The sequence below is a fragment of the Nannobrachium achirus genome (genome assembly GCF_963921795.1).
Source record: "Nannobrachium achirus genome assembly, chromosome: 18".
Lineage (NCBI taxonomy): Eukaryota > Metazoa > Chordata > Actinopteri > Myctophiformes > Myctophidae > Nannobrachium > Nannobrachium achirus.
The window spans coordinates 16,729,163-16,756,250 of record NC_137825.1 but is presented as its reverse complement, the minus strand read 5'-3'; the positions used below and the strand labels follow the sequence as shown (position 1 = coordinate 16,756,250).

The 27,088-nt window shown below is 41.7% G+C and overlaps 2 protein-coding genes across 2 annotated transcripts in view; both read right to left on the bottom strand.

The window, feature by feature from the left end:
- The window catches only part of LOC308303845 (uncharacterized protein), a 34,277-nt gene extending 15,273 nt beyond the window's left edge, over positions 1 to 19,004 (bottom strand). Inside the window, exons 1-6 of the mRNA XM_080748343.1 lie at positions 18,850 to 19,004; positions 18,132 to 18,245; positions 14,753 to 16,388; positions 9,209 to 10,553; positions 8,663 to 8,776; positions 2,548 to 6,353 (exon numbers count right to left, since the gene is read on the bottom strand). Of these exons, the coding sequence (XP_080604469.1) occupies positions 16,282 to 16,388; positions 18,132 to 18,245; positions 18,850 to 18,979 (351 nt within the window). The 5' untranslated portion in view covers positions 18,980 to 19,004 and the 3' untranslated portion in view covers positions 2,548 to 6,353; positions 8,663 to 8,776; positions 9,209 to 10,553; positions 14,753 to 16,281. The remainder of the gene's footprint in view (positions 1 to 2,547; positions 6,354 to 8,662; positions 8,777 to 9,208; positions 10,554 to 14,752; positions 16,389 to 18,131; positions 18,246 to 18,849) is intronic.
- LOC308302920 (voltage-gated delayed rectifier potassium channel KCNH4-like) overlaps positions 1 to 27,088 on the bottom strand; it is a gene marked incomplete at its 3' end in the record, with an annotated part of 145,479 nt that overhangs the window by 5,045 nt on the left and 113,346 nt on the right. The window contains 1 exon segment of the mRNA XM_080747238.1: positions 22,591 to 23,615. Within this exon segment, the coding sequence (XP_080603364.1) occupies positions 22,591 to 23,615 (1,025 nt within the window).

Here is a 27,088-nt window from a genome sequence, read left to right as displayed (position 1 = left end):
TTCATTCTCCAAATTGCTTGGATTAGAATACAGAGAAGTGATCAGATGAATGCGTTTTCAGCTGTGTTGTTGGGTTAACGAGGCTCCGCTCGTCTCTCTCTCTCTCTCTCTCTCTCTCTCTCTCTCTCTCTCTGCGACGTGAGAGAAGAGAGAGAGAGAGTACGGCTGTAACGTTGCTGTTAAACTTTCCAAAAGACATAATTCCAAAGTAATTGGAGGACAACAGTTGTTGTCGATCTAAGGATAACGTTTGTAGTTCCCTTATATAGTTTAAAACAGTCATTTCCACAGGTGCTAACCGTTAGCACTAGATGTAAGGAGGATGAAGCGTTGCCATTTAGTTTCTGCGACAGAAACAAGCAAACAGGTCTATAAAAAGTGTTGCCATATCCTGTTTTTTCCAGCAAACAGGTCTATAAAAATAAAAAACTGGGGAAGGTCAGTCAAACAGAAATGTTGTTGTCTGATATTGTTTAAGAACAGTGGTTCTCAAACATTTTCATGCCAAGAGCAAGGACCCCAAATATGTATATAGTGTACAGAAAATCTTAAGGGCCTATTTGGCCTATTATTGTTGCTATTAACCATTATAGCCAAATAACCTTGAAAATAATGAAGGATAGACAATATTGCCACTGTCTTTATAAGAAAACCTTTTTGTTTGTTTTTTCTTGAGGAGGAATTTTCCTAAGACAAATGATTTACGATACGATAATATATCATATTGAGAATCGAATCAAATCATGACCTTAGAATATAAAGTTGAATTGAATTAATATATACAATGTCAATGTTGTGTAAGAGGAATCATTAAATATATAAATGCTCTGACAGTGACACAATAGCAGAATTTATGGATTTCACGCTGTGATCGATCGGTAATATCGGGATTGGCAGATATTGTTTCCACGCTGTGATCGATCGGTAATATCGGTATCGGCAGATATTGATTCCAGCTGATCGGTGATCGGTATCGGCCCCAAAAAACCTGATCGGTGCATCTCTAATGTATGCGCACCACGCATTTCCAAACCATGCCCCGCCCCCCCCCCCCCCCCCATTTGCATAAGTCGGCTTAATTTACATAATTAATGCGTTCGATGCCCACAAAACTCATTACGTTAGGCCCACTCATTAAGTCAGACTCCTCCCTCTTGTTGAAACCACGCCCACTCATTAAGTTAGACTCCTCCCACTCATTAAGTTTGACTCCACCCCTTGTATTTGCGTGCAATTACCACGTCAGCGCGGTGACGAGAACGCTTGTCATGCGGCCTCATTTACATAATTAATGCAGACCACGCCCCCAACCTCATTTACATAATTAATGCAGACCACGCCCCCCAATTTGAATAATTTGCTCCGCCCCCTGCATTCGCGTGTAATTAGCAACAAGACGCGCGTGTCGAATGCATGTTGTGCAGTCTCATTTACATAATTGATGCAGACCACGCCCCCAACCTCATTAACATAATTAACGCAGACCACGCCCCTCATTAACATAATTAACGCAGACCACGCCCCTCATTAACATAATTAACACAGACAATTCATTCATTGAATGTCCACCGCATCTATAGCGGATACCCAAGCTCGCAAACGCTAAAGGCGCCTGCTCAACCGCCGTTTGGGCCTCGCGCTCGAGCCTGGTACCCCAGGGCCGGCCCCAGGCCCCGAAAACCGGGCCTGGGGACAGACGGACGGACGGACGGACGGACGGACGGACGGACGGAAGGAAGGAAGGAAGGAAGGAAGGAAGGAAGGAAGGAAGGAAGGAAGGAAGGAAAGAAAGAAAGAAAGAAAGAAAGAAAGAAAGAAAGAAAGAAAGAAAGAAAGAAAGAAAGAGAAAGAAGGTTGTACGCTATTTGTTTATATTTATTTATTTATTTATTTATTTATTTATTTATTTATTTAGTTGATAGGCAGACGCCCGGGGGGGGGGGGGGCGGAGAGATGGATGGATGGATGGAAGGAAACATAGTCGGGAGGGAAATAAATAAATGAATGAATGAATGAATGAATGAATGAATGAATGGTCAGTCTTGACAGGGGCCTCATATAATAATAATTAATGAAATAAATAAAGCTCCTTTTAGTTGACCTTGTACCAGTGAACTGTACTGTCATGAAACTTGTCATAAAGTCTTCAATCAATCACTCGACAAAGGGATCAATACTGCATTTAAGAGAAATAACCCACATTTACCCAGAACAGCTGATCCACAAGCTCACAGCCTTGTAGATCGGCTGTTTTTATTGTTTTATTTTTTAAATTGTCTCCCCCTTTTTTTCCCCTGACTTAGTCTTTTCTAGGATCTCCTTTTAGTTGAGCTTGTACCAGTGATTTAGTTTTTTTTGCGTGCAGAGATCGGTTTTCGGGCGGTTTTCCCCCCTCATTTTCCTTCAGATACGGGCCTTAACGGTTTTATGATGTATTATTTATTTACTTTTCAAGTTATCACTACTGCAATAACCAACACAACCAAAGCTTACATGAAAACACACTTCATCAGAAAGTCACAACTTAGGGAAAAAGTAAATAGTTACCATTGTTGCTTGTTGGTCAACTTGGTCCTCCCGAAATGTACAGTTCTAGTTCTGTAGCAACTTGGGACAGGTTGTGAGGTCGGTATCCATTTAATTCCAATAAATGTACATAGCGTCAAATGTCATTGTCCAGATCCAGAAACAAGAAACAGGCAAAACCAAACCTTTGGAATTCCAAAAGAGCAATTACTTTTATTAATATGCGACGTCCACAGTCAGTAGTTAAGTGCTTTAGTCCATTCCAGCTGTCCAATGAAAAAATCATGCTGTCCTTCTTCTACACCACAGAGTGCACCACACAGCCAAAACAAAGTCACCACATTATGATGTCATCACTCACTCTGACTGAGAGTCAACTGTAAGCTATACAGGCTGCGACCGCGTATTTCCCGGTGAACCTAAGCGCAAAGGTGGGGGCTTGGGAGTGTGGGGAACACGCACCACTGGGCGTTGCTATTTACTCAGGGCACTGGACCGAACCATTTGGGGATTTTAGACGGGGGGGGGGGTTTAAACATTATCGCTCGCGTTTAGTGCGTGATTTTCAGAATTCAGACCCCTAAAAGTTTGGCTTGGGGGTCCCTAACTGGGGGGGACTGGGGGGGTCTTCTGGAAGTGAATGGAGGGGACGAAATTGGACCTGGAAGGTGACAAAAACCCCTTGTGCCACCCACAGAGCTCCAGACTCAGACACCGAGGTCTCGGAGGGCACCCAAGCCGGACTGCGTGCTCTGGCAGCGGCCGCGGAGCGGCCGCGGCCCCCCTCAACCCACTGGAGCCAGGTAGAGGCTGGTGAAATGAAAACAGTCAGTAGGTCCCCATCAACAGGCGGCGCTGTGCGAGCCACTGACCAATCACAGCCAAATCAGGAAGTCAACCCAGGCAGTCAACCAGTCTGTTGTTGACGGAGGAGGAGAAACAGCCTGCATGTTGGACTGCCGACAAGCCTGCCTGCCTGTTTATGCTAGGAGCAAGCAGCCACACGAGTCAAGGGATGTATATATATATAGCCTTTTGATTCAACATCTAGGTAATTTTCCACTTTGGAAATTGGAGCGCTGATCGGAGTCGTGTGGTCACTGCTCTCCAGTGCCACACCAATTGGCCAGAAATCCCAAAGCTAAAGTATAAAATAATTAGGGCCCCTCCACCTTGGGCCCTAGTAACTCAGTCCCACTTTCCCCCCCCCCCCCTTGTGAGGAGGGGGGCTTTAAAGAAACACTGATCTAAGAAAAGAATAAAGGTGTCTCTGCAGCTCACTCAGATATTTAATGCAAGCATCTGAGATGCAACAAAACTCTCATGGGATCAGAAAAGAACACTCATTTGAGCGAACAAAGTGCGAAATTGGCATGGGAGAAAATAACTAGCTCTGCTCTGTTGGCAGAGACTAGCGACTCTTTACTGCCATCTAGTGACCACAAAGTGTAGTATGTGTTTTTTGTGTCCTTTAACTTGTGTTTAACAAGATGAATCAAATAGGGATTTAACAGTATACCATTATTAATTTAAGTGAGCCCTATCCAAGAAATTCAGGTGGTGCCATAGTTTTGAACTTATTCTGTTCCCATCCCATCTGATTCAAGTTTCTTTATTAGGCTAAAGATGTGCCAACTCGTTTTAGAGGGGGGCCCCAACATAAATACATAACTTACAATTGTTACATGTATACAGAGTAGACAAGACAAAATACATGGACAGAAGACAAACAACACACATACAATAACATTATGAACCTTGACAAACATCACAGCATTAAATCAGCATTAAATCCTATATATATCATATCACACATTGAGAAAAATGTTATGTTCAAAACGCCAAAGGAAAACAATATTAGAAAATGAAGAAAAAAGTAGAAGAAATAAGTAATAGTATGGAGTTATGGCATGTACAGTATGATGGCAGGTTCAGATAACAGGAACACACAACCTCCAAGTAAGAAGACATTGCACGTTTAAAAACTGCTAATGTTGAAATAGATCTAATGTTAACCGGTAAATTATTCCAATCTGAGGGAGCTTTGAAAGAAAAGGCATGTGTACCAATTTCATTACTAACCAAATCAACAGTAAAGTAAACCTGAGTAGAATGTCTGGTACGTTGTATTGAAGGAATGGGAACTAAAAAGCGTTTAAGGTATGGGGGATAACTGAAATAAATACATTTGAATACCAGTTGAAGCCAGTGCATGTGTCTTCTTACATTTAGTGGTTCGGCCATCGACTGTTGAAAGCTGGTGATCAGAGACACTGGTGCCTCTATCACCTCTCTGTCACCCGTCCTCAGCACCTACGCCAGCCTATTAGAGAAAGTGGCAGCTGCCAGGGGCCACTAGAGTGGGAACATGACACATGGAAAGATATAAGATATGAGGCCTGGGGTTCAAGTGACACCAGCAAGCTTCATAATTCAGAAATGATGATGGGAACTGTGAGGGCAAACAGAAGTGAAAAACAGTAATGGTACTGCTGTAGTTTATTAGTGTGGTTATGCCCATTATCTTCTTCAACAGGTGGGTCCGGGACCTCTAACCAATTGAACCCTAGCATCCCTATTCTGTGACACATTGTACAGAGACAAAAGTCAAGTTCAAAACTGAGTTAACTAGAAAAGATAATTTTGTAACGAAAGAAAGATGAGAGAAGATGATAGAGCTGTCAAATCTCTGAGGCCATATATGAAATCTATGAAAAAGGTTAATGCAACACATTTGTTTACAATATAGGGGTCCCTGCTTTGTCACTAGCTATAGGGGTCCTTTGCCTGAAAGACATTGAAGACCCTCTCTGCCCTAAAAGCACAGCTAGTTGAGAACCACACCACTGTGGTAACACACTATATACTGTGTATCCTGAGGGAGGATAGTGTTCATTTCCCTCAAAGGGTGTAGAAATGGAACAAAATACATGAGAGGACATGCAGCCCCTTGTGTTGTCTTTGATTAAAAAGATCAAAGTGGAAGAGAGACACAGTGAATAGCCCTGAATATCATTTCCGAATAGCGTGTTCAACCGTAGTGAAATTCCCACCGCATGAGTCCCATAGATAATGGGACAAGTAAAGTGACATGATATTAAATTGGTCATGTCTATTCAGAAATGAAATGGTGCAGAAAGGTCAGGTGATTGTGACAAGTCATGAAATTACTTTGTCCATTTGGGCCCCTTTCCTTGTGTCTAATTAATTTGGAGGCATAAGGTTACAGTACAGTACATTATTTAAATGGATACAATTTACACTGAGGATTTTACTGTGTAAGCAAAATGCAGTACTTTATTTTGTTCCTATCATTTAAATCACGGATTAGTCCTTTTGTTAAACCTCAAAATTCCACTCAGTTTGCAGCCTGCCCTTATATACAGGTATGGTATTTGATCTCATTCTTGGGTTTGTCAGTCAGTATGCAAGGCTGTGTCTAATTTATACCACCAGAGGGCAGGCCAGGATCAGGGAATGATTTTAGCATGCCACATTTTTCATAATTTCAGATGAGATTACGTTTAAATCACTTTGAACCTGCCGGCATTCCTATTCCATCAATATAGGCGGGAACACATACATCATCATCTGACACGTTGTGAGCTTGTAGATCTGCTATTTTCAAGTGAGACCATGAAAAAAAGAAAAAAATAGGCCTATATATGATGAGTATATTTTCACATTTTTTACAGGGACGGGCGGCTAGTGTCCAAGTCTTCAGTTGCAGAGATCAGTCTGGCAGCAGGTAACGGTCATCAGCTGCGGTTGAGACTGCAGAATCCTACAGTCTGCTTCTTTCATACAGCGACGGAAGTAATCTGGCTCTATATGGACAGGTTGAACACAAACACACAACACATTAAAGCTTGTAAGGGACAGAGTTGTTTTCCAATTGCATTCATTTTACTTGTAGATCTTTAATATATGGGTATAGGCCTATTTATTATTTATGACTTCTGCCTGGCTGAAGGCCAGGGACAGACATTATGCTTTGACTCTCATGTCTGTGTGTCTGTGACACTGGAGTGAATCTCTAATACTGCCAAGGCAGACGCTCCAGTCCACGCCATTTATGTATAGGCTACTATTCAAAAATCGTCATTTCTTAATTTCATCTAAACTAGCCAGAGCCTAAAGCTCTGGCTGGGAATGATTCATCCTGGACATAGGGGTCATCACCATGTTCGCTTGTGGACATATTTATGGTTTGTAACTCTGAGAGTGTACCAATGAAACCAAATGGACCCGGTCCATTTTGTTCTATTGGTACACTCTCAGAGTAAAAAGTCTGTATAGTGTCCCAATCTGGGAACCCATTGTCAAATGAAAAACCGCACCCTCTCTGTCTTGAGAGATTAGTGGACTCCTAATGTACCATAGTGTCATTGTAAATCAGCGCCATAGGCTACATATTTTGAAGAAACCCTGGAGACTGAATTTGGTCTTTAGATCATCTAAGAACAATTTTAATGTTCTGTAAAAAAGAAGAAAAAAACGAAATCTAACATTTGCATTGGACAAGTCTTTGCCACCGTGTATGGACATATTGATGAGTCTGACCCCTGACTGGACACCATGGGAAAAGTGCATTTGCATTTAGCTGACAGACACCTGGTTCAACGTCTTGCTCAAGGACACGTTGACATCACATATGGCTACAGTGGTGGAAAATAACTATGTATATTGTTTACTGAAGTACTGTATTTAAGTAAAATATTAAGGTATTTTGTACCATTTCCAATGTTCAGTACTCTCAGAGTACAATCTCAGAGGCAAATCCTTTCATCCACCACAATTATTTGAAAACAGTTACAAAAGACAAGACAATTTTGATTATTGTTACAACATAATGTACATTAACCATCTTCAGCCATATAAATACTTAGGCTATTTGAAAATAGCCGATTTTCAGGTTCATAACGTGCTGCATCACGACGCGTCATTGCATATCTGCTATTTTCTAAAGATTTGTATACATTTTGAAAACTTGCGAAATAGGACATTCTGCATAATAACAAGCACACTGCTCAAAAAAATAAAGGGAACGCATAATCATTGCAATGTAACTCCAAGTCAATCACACTTTTGGGATATCAACCTGGCCAGTTAGGAAGCAACACTGATTATGAATCAGTTTCATCTGCTGTTGTGCAAATGGAAAAGACAACAGGTGAAAATGAGGCAATTTGCAAGATAAACCCTAAAAAAGAAATGGTTTTGCAGGTGGTGGCCACAGACCATTTGCCTGTCCTCATCCTTTCTGGCAGATTTTTGGTTAGTTTTGGATTTTGCCAGTGCCCTGACCACTAGAGGTAGCATGAGGCGGTATCTGCAACCCATAGAAGTTGCTCAGGTAGTGCTGCTCATCCAGGATGGCACATCAATGCGCTGTGGCAAGAAGGTTTGCTGTGTCTCCCAGCACAGTGTCCAGAGCATGGAGGCGATACCAGGAGACAGGCCAGTACACCAGGAGACGTGGAGGGGGCCGTAGGAGGACAACAACCCAGCTGCAGGACCGCTATCTGGTCCTTTGTGCAAGGAGGAACAGGAGGAGCACTGCCAGAGCCCTACAAAACGACCTTCAGCAGGCCACTAATATGAATGTTTCTGCTCAAACTGTGAGAAACAGACTCCATGATGGTGGTATGAGGGCCCGACGTCCACAAGTGGGCCTGTGCTCACAGCCCAACACCGTGCAGCCCGATTGACATTTGCCAGAGAACACATAGACTGGCAGGTCTATGTTGGGTTTTTTGGGTGTTCCCTTTATTTTTTTGAGCAGTGTACTTTCACTTGCTGTACTTCATGTATATTTTGATGCCAATACTTTTGTTTGTTTGCTCAACATTTGTAACAGAGTATTCCTACGATCGATCGATCGATCGATAGATCGATAGATAGATGGATACCTTTATTATCCCAAGGGGGAAAATCAGTCATTAGGTTACAGTTGTCCTAGGTTAGGTAGGTAGTCCTTGTCAAGCGACCGTCGTTTGTCTCATTGTATAACTTGAGAGCAGCCGGCACAAAAGGCTGTCCCAGTCTCGCATCTCCGTCCTGGGTGCATGGGTACATTGTGATATTGAAACTTTTACTTACAGTAAAATAAACATGTGATGGAAGAAGTACTTACTGATGGGGGGCAGGTAGAACACGTTGGCACAGACATCATATACATTCTTACAGGTCTCCGCCTTGTTGACACAGCCTCGACCAATGCAGTGGTTGCACGTCAAGCTCTCTCCTCCTAAAGCAGTGGTAGATGGTACATTTTTTAGTATACTACACAGTACTTGACCACTTTAACCCAAGCCTGCCCTATAGGAAGGGACTCTAGGGACCACAAAACATATTAGGAAGTAAAAATAGCAGATCTACAATTTTCATTATGTAATGTGGTGTGTGTTTATAAGTACTGTACGAGAATTCAAGTGTGACATTGTGCATGCACGCCAATTTATCAATTTTCATTATGATTGAATTATTGGCTTGTGTTAGATTAATAATAAAGCAAATTTCCAATCTTAAAAGATGTAAACATGAGAAAAGATAAACATTTCCCTAGTTGCAGCACACTGGAACAAGGGACAATCAGTTGACCACCTCTTTGTTCCAGTATGCTGCTTTCAAAGTATAAACAAATAAGTTGTAATTACTGATGTAAATACTATGAACTCACCAACACTGAAGGCTATAACCAAAAAGATCAGAACCGCTGTCTTCATCTTGATCCGCTCTAAGAGCTGCAGTTCAACTTCAATCGCAGAGATAAATGGTATTGTACTTACCACAACCCAGCAGTGTGTCATTTTATACTTTTATACTACAGTAGGCTGCAGTACTTTCCCAGATTGCTGTTGAACTTTTGAGAAGTCCAACATTGTGAAACCTGGGAAATTCCATAAAGAGCAGCAGCAACAGCAGCAGCAGCCGGGTGCGCTCACATGGGGTCTGCCTGGGACATGCAAAGCTTGTACTGTTGTGCTGCTTGAACTTGAAGTTGATTGTTTCTAGATTGTTTCGACAACTTGTACAGCAAAGGTTTCCTCTTTCTTACCTTCTTTATTACCCCAGAAAGGTAGTGTGTTTGACTGGGTATTGATTAGAAACCAATTCTGTGCTAAACATTACCCTGATAACAGTAGCTGACATTTCAGTGAAAAAAAATAAAACTATCAGTAAAAAAGGAAAGAGTCCCAGAGCAGATACATGCAAAAATGATTCACCCACCAAAGGTCTGACAGCCCACATTTGAGATTATGTAATAGTCAAGTAGCTGTAACATAAAAAGTACATTTGAAGACTACATTCGTTCCTGGTGTAGTTCTGAGAAAGGCTGCCCTTTCTATGGCTATGAAAAGCAGTCTTTGTGAGAATCCCAAGTGACGAAAAATTGCCAGGAGCTCGATTGAGAATGTGACGATGTCCTAATAGCTATAAAAACCTTATAACAACTGAAGTGAACACAATAGAAATAATAATGTGAAGTTGTGATCATTACTTGAGCTTCTACAAAATACACATGAAACAACCTGACACAATGAAACAGTACAGTAGGTCAATGAAAAGTACACCTTTACTTTTTACCTATGCCTGTTCTGAGTAATGATGAGATCATTCATTTTGAAATGAATTTCCCAAAGTGAAACATCCCCGCAAAACTGTTGTCCATAATAATATTTATGCAAAAACTGTGGTTCTCAACCAGATGTCCAGGACCCAAAATGGGTGTTCTTCTGACTGGGTAAAAGAGGAAGAAAAATACTATCTGCTATATTCAGTATACTGTATGTATATCTATTTTCACTGCATTTTTCCCTATTATGGCATGCCCGGAATGGGGGAATTGGGACACGGACACAAGGGCTTACGTGATTAATGATTGTGACATGCCCATTCCCTGGTGTGTGTCACTGTTTGATACGTGGGTAAACAGCCTGGCTCGAGCCTAAGGTGACGATGATTCAGTCATACAGTATCTGCAACAGATGGAATGAGTGATGAATCGCCTCTCCTCTTGAGACCTCCGGAATAAAGGAAACAGAGAAATCTCAGCACACTTTATTTCGTCTGTCAGGGAGAATCCATCTCAGAACACCAAGTGAAGATTGAGATGGAATGCTTGTTTTTTTTTTCTTTTTTCCCCTTTCTTCAGGAGGCATTCATGTTTTGAGTCAGTACTGAATGATATGATATATTATCAGAGGGTCCTTGCTTAACCTTTGAGAAACAATATTCTCTGTCTTTCATGCCACATGCACATTGCATATTGACCTTGAAAGCATTCACAAGAAAATAATTCATACCAACCCTAATTGACAATTATACTGCAGTGTACTTAGAGGAATAATATTTATTTTAGTCCTGATTTTCAAAAAGGAGCAAAACAGTATAATGTTCAATTAAATTAGATATTGGATACTATGACTATGATTTTGAGAGAAGTTTCTCTGATAGTAAGACTTTCATGTCATGAAGCTCTATCATCACTATGAACCAACAAAATAAAACGACCCAACTGTTAAAAACAATCTCTATGAACAAAAACAATCTCTATGAACAAAATAAAAGTGCCAAACTGTGAAGAATGTGCCATGTAAACCCAAACTAAAGTACTGTGTGTTGTGAGCGAGGCAAAACACACAGTATTCCTTATGGAGGTTAATTTGCTTTGCTACATAGTACCTTAAAAAAACAGCCAATGATTCTCACGCTGCCTCGAGCCGTCATGCATGTACGGTATTTATCTACACAATCTACAGTCAGTCATTTAGAATGCTTACACATTGACTTGGATATACCTTTTCCTTAGGAAAAAAGAATTAACAACTTTACCATGCAAGGAGGTTACAGGTAATAATATCGAATGCAAATTCCTCAACGAGGAGGTCGGAGACGTACATACTTGAAACCACCGTTCCAGGGATTTGGGACGGATTCCTGTGTGAGCTCGGAGCTTGACAACTTAAGTAAAGGCTAATATTGGAAAGTTTCAGAAAAAGAAATTGTGCATAATACCATACCATGGTATAGCCATGGACATTTTATCTATGGTTAGTATAGGTTATTGGTGGTATCAACTAGGCTGTACATCACTAGTAACAGTAATGCCTCTGGTCATTTTTGATAAACTGTTCATAAATAAATAGATAGATAAATAAATAAACAAATAAATAAATAGATACATTTTGTAACAGCATATTGAGTCAAATATCCATACTTACATGTGCAGTATAAACATTCTGCATTCACATCATTCTTCAGCAAACATAAAATAAATAAATCCTATTTTTAATGTTTGATAGCATTAGTAATTTCAGCCAACTATAAGTAGTACTGTTTTCATGGCTTTGTACGGATCACCCCATTAAAGAAACACACACATGACCATGTTAGAATAGAACCATTATGGATTGACAACCCACTGCCACACCATTTTAAGTTATTTCCAAAAGCTGCTCTAAATTATGCCTAATCTTAAAATTTGAAAAATATGTTAAGTCAGCACTTGTTAAAATGCCCCTTAGATTAAATAATAGGAGTCCAGAAGACACACTCCACAAAGCCATAAGGTAAATGCAGACCTGACATGCTTTTGCATAGAAGTGCTGAAAATTGTATGGAGTTTGACAAGCGTTGATGGCCCAGGAACTGGACAGAACACAGCGCACATTGACAACCTCCAGCAGACACTTAAAACACTGTTAAGAAGTTGAACGTCAGTAACATAGCTCCTTGACGCGCACTGCTCTGTTTCTGATACGCCACCAGTGTTGAGATGTGTGGTGCATGGGCCCAGTGCATGGGTGTCATGCGATGTATATGGGTGTGTTTTCGGTGTATGGGCAAGTTCCGGTGCGTGGCCTTGCGCAGGGGTGTCGCACCAAATTCTGGGCCCTGGGTACTTTAACTATTGAAAAATAGCAGATATACAAGCTCACAGCGCAGCACTGCAAGCTTGTAGATCTGTTATTTTTGAAAAATTGTGACATTTGTGCAAGTCTTTGAATATTTCAAATCCTTCTAAGGTTTTTTTTAAAAACCTATGTTTCTATGTGATTGGTGCTCAAACGTTTTAATGTGAAGGACCCCCAAAATGATGTATTTATTTGGCCACGGATCCCCATCTCAAAATATTTAGTTCCCGGGACACCCCTGAAGCAAAATTTGAATTACAAATGTTCGCTTAAAAAATACATATATTCAAAGATTTTCACACATTTTCACGACTTTTCAAAAATAGCAGATATACAAGCTCACAGCGCGGCACCGAGTGCCGCGCTGCGAGCTTGTAGATCTGCCATTTTTGAAAAATAGTGAAATTTGTGCAAGTCTTTGAATATTTCAAATCCTTCTAAGGTTTTTTTAAAACCTATGTTTCTATGTGATTGGAGTTGTCTATGTGCTATTCATCGTCCAATGAATTATTTTCAAATAGCGAGGTACAGTATAGAACAGTTTAATAATATATAATGTCTGCAAAGTAACTAGCAACTAAAGTTTTCAAATAATTGTAGTGGAGTAAAAGTGGGTTGGGGGGTCCACGGTCAAGAGCTTTCAATGTTGAGGGTCCTTGACATGAAAAGTCAAGTCGTGAACTATTTTTGGAATTTATTTTGGACTTTTGTGTCCAGTATTTGGGTTCACGGCATGTTTGGGTGGGTCTATTTGGGTTCAGGGGGGTCAAGTGTGACTGGAGGGGGGTCCCAAACCCCACTCTGACACAAACTGACGTGCTATGCTTGTAGATCTGTATTTCTGAATGTCCAAAAGCAAGCCATACGTTATAAAATGTTGCCATAACAAATGTTCACGGTTTAAAAAAAATAGCACACCTACAAGCTCACGGCGCGGCACCGAGAACGAGATGCACCACCCTCGCTCGCATACATTTCCAAACCATGCACCGCCCCCAATTATTTTAAGTCGACTAAGCTCCTCCCCTTCATTTACATACGGTCGTCTGCTTTTTTTACGTGCTGGGAAACCTACCTTAACGCCCTCATTAGCATAATGTATGCAAGCATAATGTATGCGCACCACGCCCACACGTATTTCCAAACCACGCCCCGCCCCCAATTTGCATATGTCGACTAAGCTCCTCCCCTTCATTTACATACGGCCGTCTGCATTTTTTACGCGCTGGGAAACGCCACTTAACAGCCTCATTAGCATAATTTATGCGGACCACACCCACACTCATTTCCAAACCATGCACCGCCCCCAATTTTTTAAAGTCGACTAAGCTCCTCCCCTTCATTTACATACGGTCGTCTGCTTTTTTTACGCGCTGGGAAACCTACCTTAACGCCCTCATTAGCATAATGTATGCGAGCATAATGTATGCGCACCACGCCCACACGCATTTCCAAACCACGCCCGCCCCCAATTTGCATATGTCGACTAAGCTCCTCCCCCTCATTTACATACAGTCGTCTGCTTTTTTTACGTGCTGGGAAACCTACCTTAACGCCCTCATTAGCATAATGTATGCGAGCATAATGTATGCGCACCACGCCCACACGCATTTCCAAACCACGCCCCGCCCCCAATTTGCATATGTCGACTAAGCTCCTCCCCTTCATTTACATACGGCCGTCTGCATTTTTTACGCGCTGGGAAACGCCACTTAACAGCCTCATTTGCATAATGTATGCGCACCACGCCCACACACATTTCCAAACGAATGAATGAATGAATGAATAAATAAATAGTCAGTCTTGACAGGGGCCTCATATAATAATAATTAATGAAATAAATAAAGCTCCTTTTAGTTGACCTTGTACCAGTGAACTGTACTGTCATGAAACTTGTCATAGTCTTCAATCAATCACTCGACAAAGGGATCAATACTGCATTTAAGAGAAATAACCCACATTTACCCAGAACAGCTGATCCACAAGCTCACAGCCTTGTAGATCGGCTGTTTTTATTGTTTTATTTTTTAAATTGTCTCCCCCTTTTTCCCCCCTGACTTAGTCTTTTCTAGGATCTCCTTTTAGTTGAGCTTGTACCAGTGATTTCGGTTTTTTTGCGTGCAAAGGTCGGTTTTCGGGCGGTTTTCCCCCCTCATTTTCCTTCAGATACGGGCCTTAACGGTTTTATGATGTGTTATTTATTTACTTTTCAAGTTATCACTACTGCAATAACCAACACAACCAAAGCTTACATGAAAACACACTTCATCAGAAAGTCACAACTTAGGGAAAAAGTAAATAGTTACCATTGTTGCTTGTTGGTCAACTTGGTCCTCCCGAAATGTACAGTTCTAGTTCTGTAGCAACTTGGGACAGGTTGTGAGGTCGGTATCCATTTAATTCCAATAAATGTACATAGCGTCAAATGTCATTGTCCAGATCCAGAAACAAGAAACAGGCAAAACCAAACCTTTGGAATTCCAAAAGAGCAATTACTTTTATTAATATGCGACGTCCACAGTCAGTAGTTAAGTGCTTTAGTCCATTCCAGCTGTCCAATGACGAAATCATGCTGTCCTTCTTCTACACCACAGAGTGCACCACAGCCAAAACAAAGTCTCCACATTATGATGTCATCACTCACTCTGAGAGTCAACTGTAAGCTATACAGGCTGCGACCGCGTATTTCCCGGTGAACCTAAGCGCAAAGGTGGGGGCTTGGGAGTGTGGGGAACACGCACCACTGGGCGTTGCTATTTACTCAGGGCACGGCACTGGACCGAACCATTTGGGGATTTTAGACGGGGGGGGGTTTTAAACATTATCGCTCGCGTTTAGTGCGTGATTTTCAGAATTCAGACCCCTAAAAGTTTGGCTTGGGGGTCCCTAACTGGGGGGGACTGGGGGGGTCTTCTGGAAGTGAATGGAGGGGACGAAATTGGACCTGGAAGGTGACAAAAAACCATTTTCGCCTACTTTTTTTCCACATAGCTCCAGACTCAGACACCGAGGTCTCGGAGGGCACCCAAGCCGGACTGCGTGCTCTGGCAGCGGCCGCAGAGCGGCCGCGGCCCCCCTCAACCCACTGGAGCCAGGTAGAGGCTGGTGAAATGAAAACAGTCAGTAGGTCCCCATCAACAGGCGGCGCTGTGCTCGCCACTGACCAATCACAGCCAAATCAGGAAGTCAACCCAGGCAGTCAACCAGTCTGTTGTTGACGGAGGAGGAGAAACAGCCTGCATGTTGGACTGCAGAAAGGTCAGGTGATTGTGACAAGTCCTGAAATTACTTTGTCCATTTGGGCCCCTTTCCTTGTGTCTAATTCATTTGGAGGCATAAGGTTACAGTGCAGTACATTATCTAAATGGATACAAATAACACTGAGGATTTCATTTTACTGTAAGCAAAATGCAGTAGGCCACTTTATTTTGTTCCTATCATTTAAATCATGGATTAGTCCTTTTGTTAAACCTCACAATTCCACTCAGCCTGCCCTTATATACTGGCATTTGATCTTATTCGTGGATTCATCAGTCAGTATGCAAGACTGATGTGTCTAATTTATACCACCAGAGGGCAGGCCAGGATCAGGGAATGATTTTAGCATGCCACACTTTTCATATTTCAGATGAGATTACATTTAAATCACTTTGAACCTGCCGGCATTCCTATTCCGTCAATATAGGCGGGAACACATGCATCATCATCTGACACGTTGTGAGCTTGTAGATCTGCTATTTTCATGTGAGACCATGAAAAAAAGAAAGAAAAAATAGGCCTATATATGATGAGTATATTTTCACATTTTGTACAGGGACGGCTAGGGTCCAAGTCTTCAGTTGCAGAGATCAGTCTGGCAGCAGGTAACGGTCATCAGCTGCGGTTGAGAGTGCAGAATCCTACAGTCTGCTTCTTTCATACAGCGACGGAAGTAATCTGGCTCTATATGGACAGGTTGAACACAAACACACAACACATTAAAGCACGTAAGGGACAGAGTTGTTTTCCAATTGCATTCATTTTACTTGTAGATCTTTAATATATGGGTATAGGCCTATTTATTATTTATGACTTCTGCCTGGCTGAAGGTCGGGGACAGACATTATGCTTTCACTCTCATGTATGTGTGTCTGTGACACTGGAGTGAATCTCTAATACTGCCAAGGCAGACGCTCCAGTCCACGCCATTTATGTATAGGCTACTATTCAAAAATCGTCATTTCTTAATTTCATCTAAACTAGCCAGAGCCTAAAGCTCTGGCTGGGAATCACTGACGTCAGTGATTCATCCTGGACATAGGGGTCATCACCATGTTCGCTTGTGGACATATTTGTTTGTAACTCTGAGAGTGTACCAATGAAACCAAATGGACCCGGTCCATTTTGTTCTATTGGTACACTCTCAGAGTAAAAAGTCTGTATAGTGGACTCCCAATCTGGGAACCCATTGTCAAATGAAAAACCGCACCCTCTCTGTCTTGAGAGATTAGTGGACTCCTAATGTGCCATAGTGTCATTGTAAATCAGCGCCATAGGCTACATATTTTGAAGAAACCCTGGAGACTGACATGGAGTAATTTGGTCTTTAGATCATCTAAGAACAATTTTAATGTTCTGTAAAAAAAAGAAGAAAAAAACGAAATCTAACATTTCCATGGACAAGTCTTTGCCACCGTGTATGGACATATTGATGAGTCTGACCCCTGACTGGACACCATGGGAAAAGTGCATTTGCATTTAGCTGACAGACACCTGGTTCAACATCTTGCTCAAGGACACGTTGACATCACATATGGCTGCAAATGACACTTGAATAATTCCCCTGTAGTGCAGCCATGTTATCAGTACAGTGGTGGAAAATAACTATGTGTATTGTTTACTGAAGTACTGTATTTAAGTAAAATATTAAGGTATTTTGTACTATTTCCAATGTTCAGTTCTCTCAGAGTACAATCTCAGAGGCAAATCTTTTCACTCCACCGCAATTATTTGAAAACAGTTACAAAAGACTAGATTTTGATTATTGATTTGATTAACATACATTAACCATCTTCAGCCATATAAATACTTAGGCTATTTGAAAATAGCCGATTTTCAGGTTCATAATGTGCTGCATCGCGACGTGTCATTGCATATCTGCTATTTTCTAAACATTTGTATACATTTGAAAACTTGTGAAATAGGACATTCTGCATAATAACAAGTACTTTCACTTGCTGTACTTTAAGTATATTTTGATGCCAATACCTTTGTGCGTTTGCTCAACATTTTGAATACCAGGCTTTTACTTGTAACGGAGTATTCCTACGATCGATCGATAGATAGATAGATAGATAGATAGATAGATAGATAGATAGATAGATAGATAGATAGATACTTAAAGCACAACTTATCAATCCAGTTCCAAACAAAAGTGTCCATAACAGTCGATACTAGTCAGTGCAACAAGTCTCTTGTTGCACTGACTAGAAAAAAAATCTAAATAAAAACAAGAAAGGGTAACACAGCAAGATGCATATGAAAACCCTCCCTGGAAAGGTCCTTAGAGGTCAGAGTCAGTACAACTAAACACGGCACAAAAGGCTGTCCCAGTCTCTCGCATCTCCGTCCTGGGTGCATGGGTACATTGTGGTATTGAAACTTTTACTTACAGTGAAATAAACATGTGATGGAAGAAGTACTTACTGATGGGGGGCAGGTAGAACACGTTGGCACAGACATCATATACATTCTTACAGGTCTCCGCCTTGTTGACACAGCCTCGACCAATGCAGTTGTTGCACGTCAAGCTCTCTCCTCCTACAAGCAGTGGTAGATGGTACATTTACTTGAGTACACACTACACAAGTACACAGTACTTAACCACTTTAACCCAAGCCTCCGTTTTCTGAGGTTTGCGTTGCGACACGTTGTGAGCTTGTCGATTATTTTCTGCAAAGATATTTAATGCCAAGCGAAAAAACAGAAAAGTTACAAGTATAGAGCCCTGAGGTACACTATGGGGTTTAAGCTACATTCCGCAACATTTCAAAGGGAAATATTGTACTACACTCTAGGAAGGGATTCTAGGGACCACAAAACATATTAGGAAGTAAAAATAGCAGATCTACAATTTTCATTATGTAATGTGGTGTGTGTACTGTACGAGAATTCAAGTGTGACATTGTGCGTGCATGCCAATTTATCAATTTTCATTATGATTGAATTATTGGCTTGTGTTAGATTAATAATAAAGCGAATTTCCAATCTTAAAAGATGTAAACATGAGAAAAGATACACCTTTTCCTAGTTGCAGCACACTGGAACAAGGGACAATCAGTTGACCACCTCTTTGTTCCAGTATGCTGCTTTGAAAGTATAAACAAATAAGTTGTAATTACTGATGTAAATACTATGAACTCACCAACACTGAAGGCTATAACCAAAAAGATCAGAACCGCTGTCTTCATCTTGATCCGCTCTAAGAGCTGCAGTTCAACTTCAATCGCAGAGATAAATGGTTTTGTACTTACCACAACCCAGCAGTGTGTCATTTTATACTTTTATACTACAGTAGGCTGCAGTACTTTCCCAGATTGCTGTTGAACTTTTGAGAAGTCCAACATTGTGAAACCTGGGAAATTCCATAAAGAGCAGCAGCAACAGCAGCAGCCGGGTGCGCTCACATGGGGTCTGCCTGGCCCTGGGACATGCAAAGCTTGTACTGTTGTGCTGCTTGAACTTGAAGTTGATTGTTTCTAGATTGTTTCGACAACTTGTACAGCAAAGGTTTCCTCTTTCTTACCTTCTTTATTACCCCAGAAAGGTGGTGTTTGACTGGGTATTGATTAGAAACCAAACCAATTCTGTGCTAAACATTACCCTGATAACAGTAGCTGACATTTCAGTAAAAAAAAGTAAAACTATCAGTAAAAAAGGAAAGAGTCCCAGAGCAGATACATGCAAAAATTATTCACCCACCAAAGGTCTGACAGCCCACATTTGAGATTATGTAATGGTCAAGTAGCTGTAAGCCTGTAACATAAAAAGTACATTTGAAGACTACATTCGTTCCTGGTGTAGTTCTGAGAAAGGCTGCCCTTTCTATGGCTATGAAAAGCAGTCTTTGTGAGAATCCCAAGTGACAAAAAATTGCCAGGAGCTCGATTGAGAATGTGATGATGTCCTAATAGCTATAAAAACCTTATAACACCTGAAGTGAACACAATAGAAATAATAATGTGAAGTTGTGATCATTACTTGAGCTTCTACAAAATACACGTTAAACAACCTGACACAATGAAACAGTACAGTAGGTCAATGAAAAGTACACCTTTACTTTTTACCTATGCCTGTTCTGAGTAATGAGATCATTCATTTTGAAGTGAAAACATCCCTGCAAAACTGTTGTCCATAATAATATTTATGCAAAAAATGTGGTTCTCAACCAGATGTCCAGGACCCAAAATGGGTGTTCTTCTGACTGTGTAAAAGAGGAAGAAAAATACCATCTGCTATATTCAGTATACTGTATGTATATCTATTTTCACTGCATTTTTCCCTATTATGGCATGCCCGGAATGGGGGAATGGGGACACGGACACAAGGGTTTGTGTGATTAATGATTGTGACATGCCCATTCCCTGGTGTGTGTCACTGTTTGATACGTGGGTAAACAGCCTGGCTCGAGCCTAAGGTGAAGATGATTCAGTCATACAGTATCTGCAACAGATGGAATGAGTGATGAATCGCCTCTCCTCTTGAGACCTCCGGAATAAAGGAAACAGAGAAATCTCAGCACACTTTATTTCGTCTGTCAGGGAGAATCCATCTCAGAACACCAAGTGAAGATTGAGATGGAATGCTTGTTTTTTTTCTTTTCTTTTTTTCCCCTTTCTTCAGGAGGCATTCATGTTTTGAGTCAGTACTGAATGATATGATATATTATCAGAGGGTCCTTGCTTAACCTTTGAGAAACAATATTCTCTGTCTTTCATGCCACATGCACATTGCATATTGACCTTGAAAGCATTCACAAGAAAATAATTCATACCAACCCTAATTGACAATTATACTGCAGTGTACTTAGAGGAATAATATTTATTTTAGTCCTGATTTTCAAAAAGGAGCAAAACAGTATAATGTTCAATTAAATTAGATATTGGATACTATGACTATGATTTTGAGAGAAGTTTCTCTGATAGTAAGACTTTCATGTCATGAAGCTCTATCATCACTATGAACCAACAAAATAAAACGACCCAACTGTTAAAAACAATCTCTATGAACAAAAACAATCTCTATGAACAAAATAAAAGTGCCAAACTGTGAAGAATGTGCCATGTAAACCCAAACTAAAGTACTGTGTGTTGTGAGCGAGGCAAAACACACAGTATTCCTTATGGAGGTTAATTTGCTTTGCTACATAGTACCTTAAAAAAACAGCCAATGATTCTCACGCTGCCTCGAGCCGTCATGCATGTACGGTATTTATCTACACAATCTACAGTCAGTCATTTAGAATGCTTACACATTGACTTGGATACCTTTTCCTTAGGAAAAAAGAATTAACAACTTTACCATGCAAAGAGGTAACAGGTAATAATATCGAATGCAAATTCCTCAACGAGGAGGTCGGAGACGTACATACTTGAAACCACCGTTCCAGGGATTTAGGACGGATTCCTGTGTGAGCTCGGAGCTTGACAACTTAAGTAAAGGCTAATATTGGAAAGTTTCAGAAAAAGAAATTGTGCATAATACCATACCATGGTATAGCCATGGACATTTTATCTATGGTTAGTATAGGTTATTGGTGGTATCAACTAGGCTGTACATCACTAGTAACAGTAATGCCTCTGGTCATTTTTGATAAACTGTTCATAAATAAATAGATAGATAAATAAATAAATAAATAAATAGATACATTTTGTAACAGCATATTGAGTCAAATATCCATACTTACATGTGCAGTATAAACATTCTGCATTCACATCATTCTTCAGCAAACATAAAATAAATAAATCCTATTTTTAATGTTTGATAGCATTAGTAATTTCAGCCAACTATAAGTAGTACTGTTTTCATGGCTTTGTACGGATCACCCCATTAAAGAAACACACACATGACCGTGTTAGAATAGAACCATTATGGATTGACAACCCACTGCCACACCATTTTAAGTTATTTCCAAAAAGCTGCTCTAAATTATGCCTAATCTTAAAATTTGAAAAATATGTTAAGTCAGCACTTGTTCAAATGCCCCTTAGATTAAATAATAGGAGTCCAGGAGACACACTCCACAAAGCCATAAGGTAAATGCAGACCTGACATGCTTTTGCATAGAAGTGCTGAAAATTGTATGGAGTTTGACAAGCGTTGATGGCCCAGGAACTGGACAGAACACAGCGCACGTTGACAACCTCCAGCAGACACTTAAAACACTGTTAAGAAGTTGAACGTCAGTAACATAGCTCCTTGACGCGCACTGCTCTGTTTCTGATACGCCACCAGTGTTGAGATGTGTGGTGCATGGGCCCAGTGCATGGGTGTCATGCGATGTATATGGGTGTGTTTCCGGTGTATGGGCAAGTTCCGGTGCGTGGCCTTGCACAGGGGTGTCGCACCAAATTCTGGGCCCTGGGTACTTTAACTATTGAAAAATAGCAGATATACAAGCTCACAGCGCAGTGCTGCAAGCTTGTAGATCTGCTATTTTTGAAAAATAGTGAAAGTTTGTGCAAGTCTTTGAATATTTCAAATCCTTCTAAGGTTTTTTAAAAACCTATGTTTCTATGTGAGTGGTGCTCAAACCTTTTCATGTGAAGGACCCCTAAAATTATATGTATTTGGCCACGGACCCCCATCTCAAAATATTTAGTTCCAGGGACCCCCCAGAAGCAAAATTTGAGTTACAAATGTTTGCTTAAAAAATACATATATTCAAAGATTTTCACACATTTTCACGACTTTTCAAAAATAGCTGATCTACAAGCTCGCAGCGCGGCACTCAGTGCTGCGCTGTGAGCTTGTATACCTGCTGTTTTTCAACAGCTAAAGTATAAAATAATTAAGGCCCCTCCACCTTGGGCCCTAGTATCTCAGTCCCACTTTTCCCCCCCTTGTGACAGCCTGGCCTTGCGTCTAGTCTGTGAAGTCCAGACACCATGACTGCTCTGTGCTCTGAGTCTGGACGCCGATGCTGGACCTCCGAGACGACGCACTCTCGCTGTCCCTGCTCTCCGTGGAGCCTCCATTCCCCAGCAGGCACTCCAGGCTGGTGTGTCCCACAGCGGTCGTGTCTCCCAGGGTGATGTGCGCGTCCAGAGTGTCCGGTCCAGCTGGTCCTGAGTCCAGGGAGGAGATGGACGTCCGCCTGGGGAGGGACGGCGGAGAGGCAGGTACAGGGTGGATGGAAAGTACAGGGTCGTCCAATGGGAGGCTGGAGGAGTCCTGCGGGAGGTTACGGCTTTGGGTGTCGCCGGACAACGAAACCGGGACGTCGCCTTGAGTGGCTTGAGCAGAGTGGAAGTTGGTGTTGGATGGAAGGACGAGATTGGGGTAAGAACCGGGATGTGGAGCCAAGAGACTGTGGGTGGATGTAGGGGAACTGGACAACAGGCTCCCGCTGGGAGTCTGCAGGCACAACGTGGACTGGGACTGGGTCATCGGTGGCAGGCTAGCACTGAGAGGCCTACTACTGTCAGAGTCGTCATACCCAGCGTGAGATGCCAAGCTTTCCGGGCTTCCGCCCTGGAATGCGGGGCTGATGCTGAGAAGAGACGGGCCAGTCCAGTGATGATGGGGCGTGGTGCTCCCAGAGCCGTGGTTCTGGGCCAGCCTGGAGACCGAGTCTGTGGGGTGGGACTGGTAGAAGTTTGTTGGGCCTGGGCTAGAGGACTGAGGCTGGCTTCCAGTTGCACTGCTGTAGTTCCACTGGCCTCCAGTCGGGGCACTGTGGTGACCTTCTAAGCTCCCCGTATCGTGGTGGTGGACGTGCATGGAGGGAGTGGCGTTGTACGCCATGCTGCTGGTAGGGGCTGAAGGTGGGTTGGAGACCATGTGGACCCCGTATGGATAGGAGGAGAGGGAGGCTGTGTAGTGGTGTACAGCCACCTGGGCCTGGAGGAGATGCATCATGTGGTGGAGGTCTTTGGTGAGCTGAGATACCTCCTTGTTCAAGTTGCCCATCTGTGGAGAAAGTGCATATACATTCAGATTAGTGATCATACAGCAAAATGAATACACCGCACTGCTACGATTATGTCTAGCTAATGACAAAAACTACCACATCTAAAGGCCCTTTGCATAGAGGTACAAACTAATCAGCTTCTAAGTTTAACACTTTATCTCAGTCTCCTGTCCTGATGTAATTCTGACGAAAAAGAGCACACCAAACAATTCATAATCCGCTGCGTCTCCGAGCAGAAGTGGCCTCCTTCCTACAGGCCCTGAGGCCCAGGGGGAGATGGAGAGGGGGGCCTGTAAGTGACGCAAATAGGGAAGGAAGATGACAGAAACGGGGAAATGCAGTGAAACAAAAAAGGGAAAAGGGGGGTAGAGAGGCCGAGTGAGGGGATGAGTAACGTTGGGTTGTCATAATTCTCTCTCTCTCCCCTTCTCTCTCTCTCTCTCTCTCCCTCTGCCTTGTCGAGTCAGCGCAGTCGACGTTCCTCTGCATTGCAGAAGCATCCTGCTGATTCATTTATTCATTCTTCTACCTGAGACAGCACCTACTGTACCTGCTTCCATCTGGATCTGTGTGTGCTGCACCTGCAGGGGTGTCGCACCAAATTCTGGGCCCTGGGTACAAGGATTCACTGCGGGCCCCCCATGAATGTTCTTCATGTGGGAGGGGGTTCAACCCATTTAGACTGGGAACGCATTATTACACTTTATTTTGTGTTTTAACTATTCAAAAATAGCAGATCTACAAGCAGATCTCGGTGCCGCGCTGCGAGCTTGTACATGTACAGTAGATCTGCTATTTTTCAATAGCTAAAGTATAAAAATAATTAAGGCCCCCGGCTCCACCTTGCGCCCTAGTAACTCAGTCCCACTTTTCCCCCCCTTGTGACGCCTCTGTGCACCTGCCTTCCCTCTATTTATGTACATCCACCACGATCACCACAGTAAAAATCCATAGTCTTACTTTAACTCCAACCAGTGTGCAAATGGAACCAAAATGTACGCTCTCCTTGGGAGTTACGAATGTGTTACATCATCGTCGCTGAGGACTTTACAGGGGAAACACTCTGATATAAAGATCAAGATCAAGTCGCTACCTTTCTCGCTCGCTGTTTGATGAGACACAGAAATGAGCTCCGGATGGATGAGCACGATGACCAGAAAATAATGCAGACTACTCTGAACTACCGCACAGCCTTAATTGATTAAGCACTTAAACCCTAACATCCAAATGTTGCAACACGTTGTGAGCTTGTTGATTGGCTATTTTCAGCTAAAGCTGAAGGGACTCCCTTTAACCATATAGAGTTTAATTAATTAATTGGGAAAGTGCTGAAATGTGTGAAATCACCTGCACTGTCGGTGTAACTACAGTGAGTATCCTTGTCTTGACACTTGACAGACACACTCCTACACTACAATATCTTAGTTGAACTGAGTTTTCTTTTATTATTTCGTTTTCTTATTATTATTCCAATGTATTTTATGATGGAGAAACTTCTACCACGTTTGGTATTTGTGTGATATGAGGACGGTGGTATTAAAGACTATCATTATCCTTTGAGGAGGCTTGTCCTTCAATTCCAAAAATAAAAGAGGGATCTACAGACTCTTTGAGGTACATGTACGAAACAAAGCATGTTGTAAAGGTCTGGATGAGTTGTCAGGTACAATGGAATTCCCAGCGCTTACAGCAAAAGCAATTAAGTGGTTTTTACTTTTTCATACTGACAGAGCTGAAGAATAAGTATTAAGTACAGGGCTAGGTGGGAGCTAGACAATGATATGAGACTATGTCCCTGTCCACCACTAATAGCCAGGAATAGACAGACTCTGTGCAACTCAAGAACAAACCTCATCTTAGTCCATATCCCCACCCGACACTAAAGTCTTAGTCAGGGTGGTGGTGCCTGGCTCACAGTTGAAAACCTCTGCCCTACACCAAATCCGTTGGCTGAAAATAGGTGAGCTCACATAAGCTCACAACGTACCACACTGCGACCTGTTTAGAGTTTGTGGATCTGCTATTTTCACGGAATGTTTGCTGCAGAATAAATAGGCACACTAGGGTTCATGTGTTTAAAAATCGCAGTAGGTCTATTCAATGAGCATGAGAATGTGTTCTTTTCAAAGCACCCCCAAAGAATGCAAGGTCAAAATAGAAATGTTAAAAAGACAGAATAGGATTCTAAAAGACAGAATAGGATTCTTCTGCAAGTAGAGGAACATTTGCAGCATATATAAATAGTAGCAGCCAGGTACAGAATAAGAGTCTTTTTTCAGAAATTGATTTGGAGTTTCACCCCGTAACCTGCTCTTAGAAAGGAAGGATTGTATCTTTCGATTTCACTTTATTTTTAGTTTGGTTTCAAGGTATACTTTACAGTAAAGTTTTGGTTTATTAGTTTTGTAACATTGGAATTGTTTTGATAGCCTAGTTAACCACTTAAAGTGATAGTTCACCTATTTTTTACATAAAGCTGTGTGAAATACTTGCCATTAAAATAGTGGTTACACATGTATTAATTCATTACCAGAGTCCTGTGGTCCAAGTTCTGGTCAGTTTTAGATGAATATAAAGTAGTTCTGGTGATTTGGCGGGGGCTCATGGCCCAATCATTAAAAATAGATGAATCCACAAAACTAGTGTCATTTGTATTGTTGACCTATTTCTACCTAATAGACCAACTTTCGTTCAACTTTGACCCCTCTGTCACATGGTACTATTTTTTGTGTCCAGTAACACTATGCTGCTGCAACGTATTTCCCCAAAACAAGGTGCTTTGCAGTCAGCTGATCAGAACGAAACCTCGCTCTATATGGTAGAAATAGGCCAACAATACAAATGACGCTAGTTTTGTGGATTAATCTATTTTCAATGATTGGGCCATGCCAAATGGCCCCCACCCCATTGGAACTACTTAATATTCATCTAAAACTGACCAGAACTCAGACCACGGGACTCTGGTAATCAATTAATACATTTTTAAGTATTTCACACAGCTTTATGTCAAAAATAGGTGAACTATCACTTTAAGACATAGAGAAAATAGCTCATCTAAAAGCTCACAACCTGTTGCAGTTTATTTTTAATTTTTTTAATGTTTAGAAAGATATTTATGGTCAATATAGAGACACAAGGTTGAAAGTGTAAACGAATTGTGAAATTGCCTACACACTGTTACAGTAAATGCGTACAGCATGTGCATGTACAGTGTCTGTGTCCATCTCAAAAAGGGGACGAATGTGCGTCTTCAGTCAATAACAACTCTTTGTTATTGCGGGTGTGTGCGGGAGTGGCTCATCGTTCCCATAGCGTTAAGGAGAACTCCATCTAACGTAAGTCAGTGTCATTTCTAGACATGACAAGGATTATCCTCCTTCCCAGGAGTGGCAATAGCGGTTGTGTACTGCCTACAACAGTACATGTGCATCATGTACTGTATGTGTATTGAACTGACAGAGGTTTGACTGAT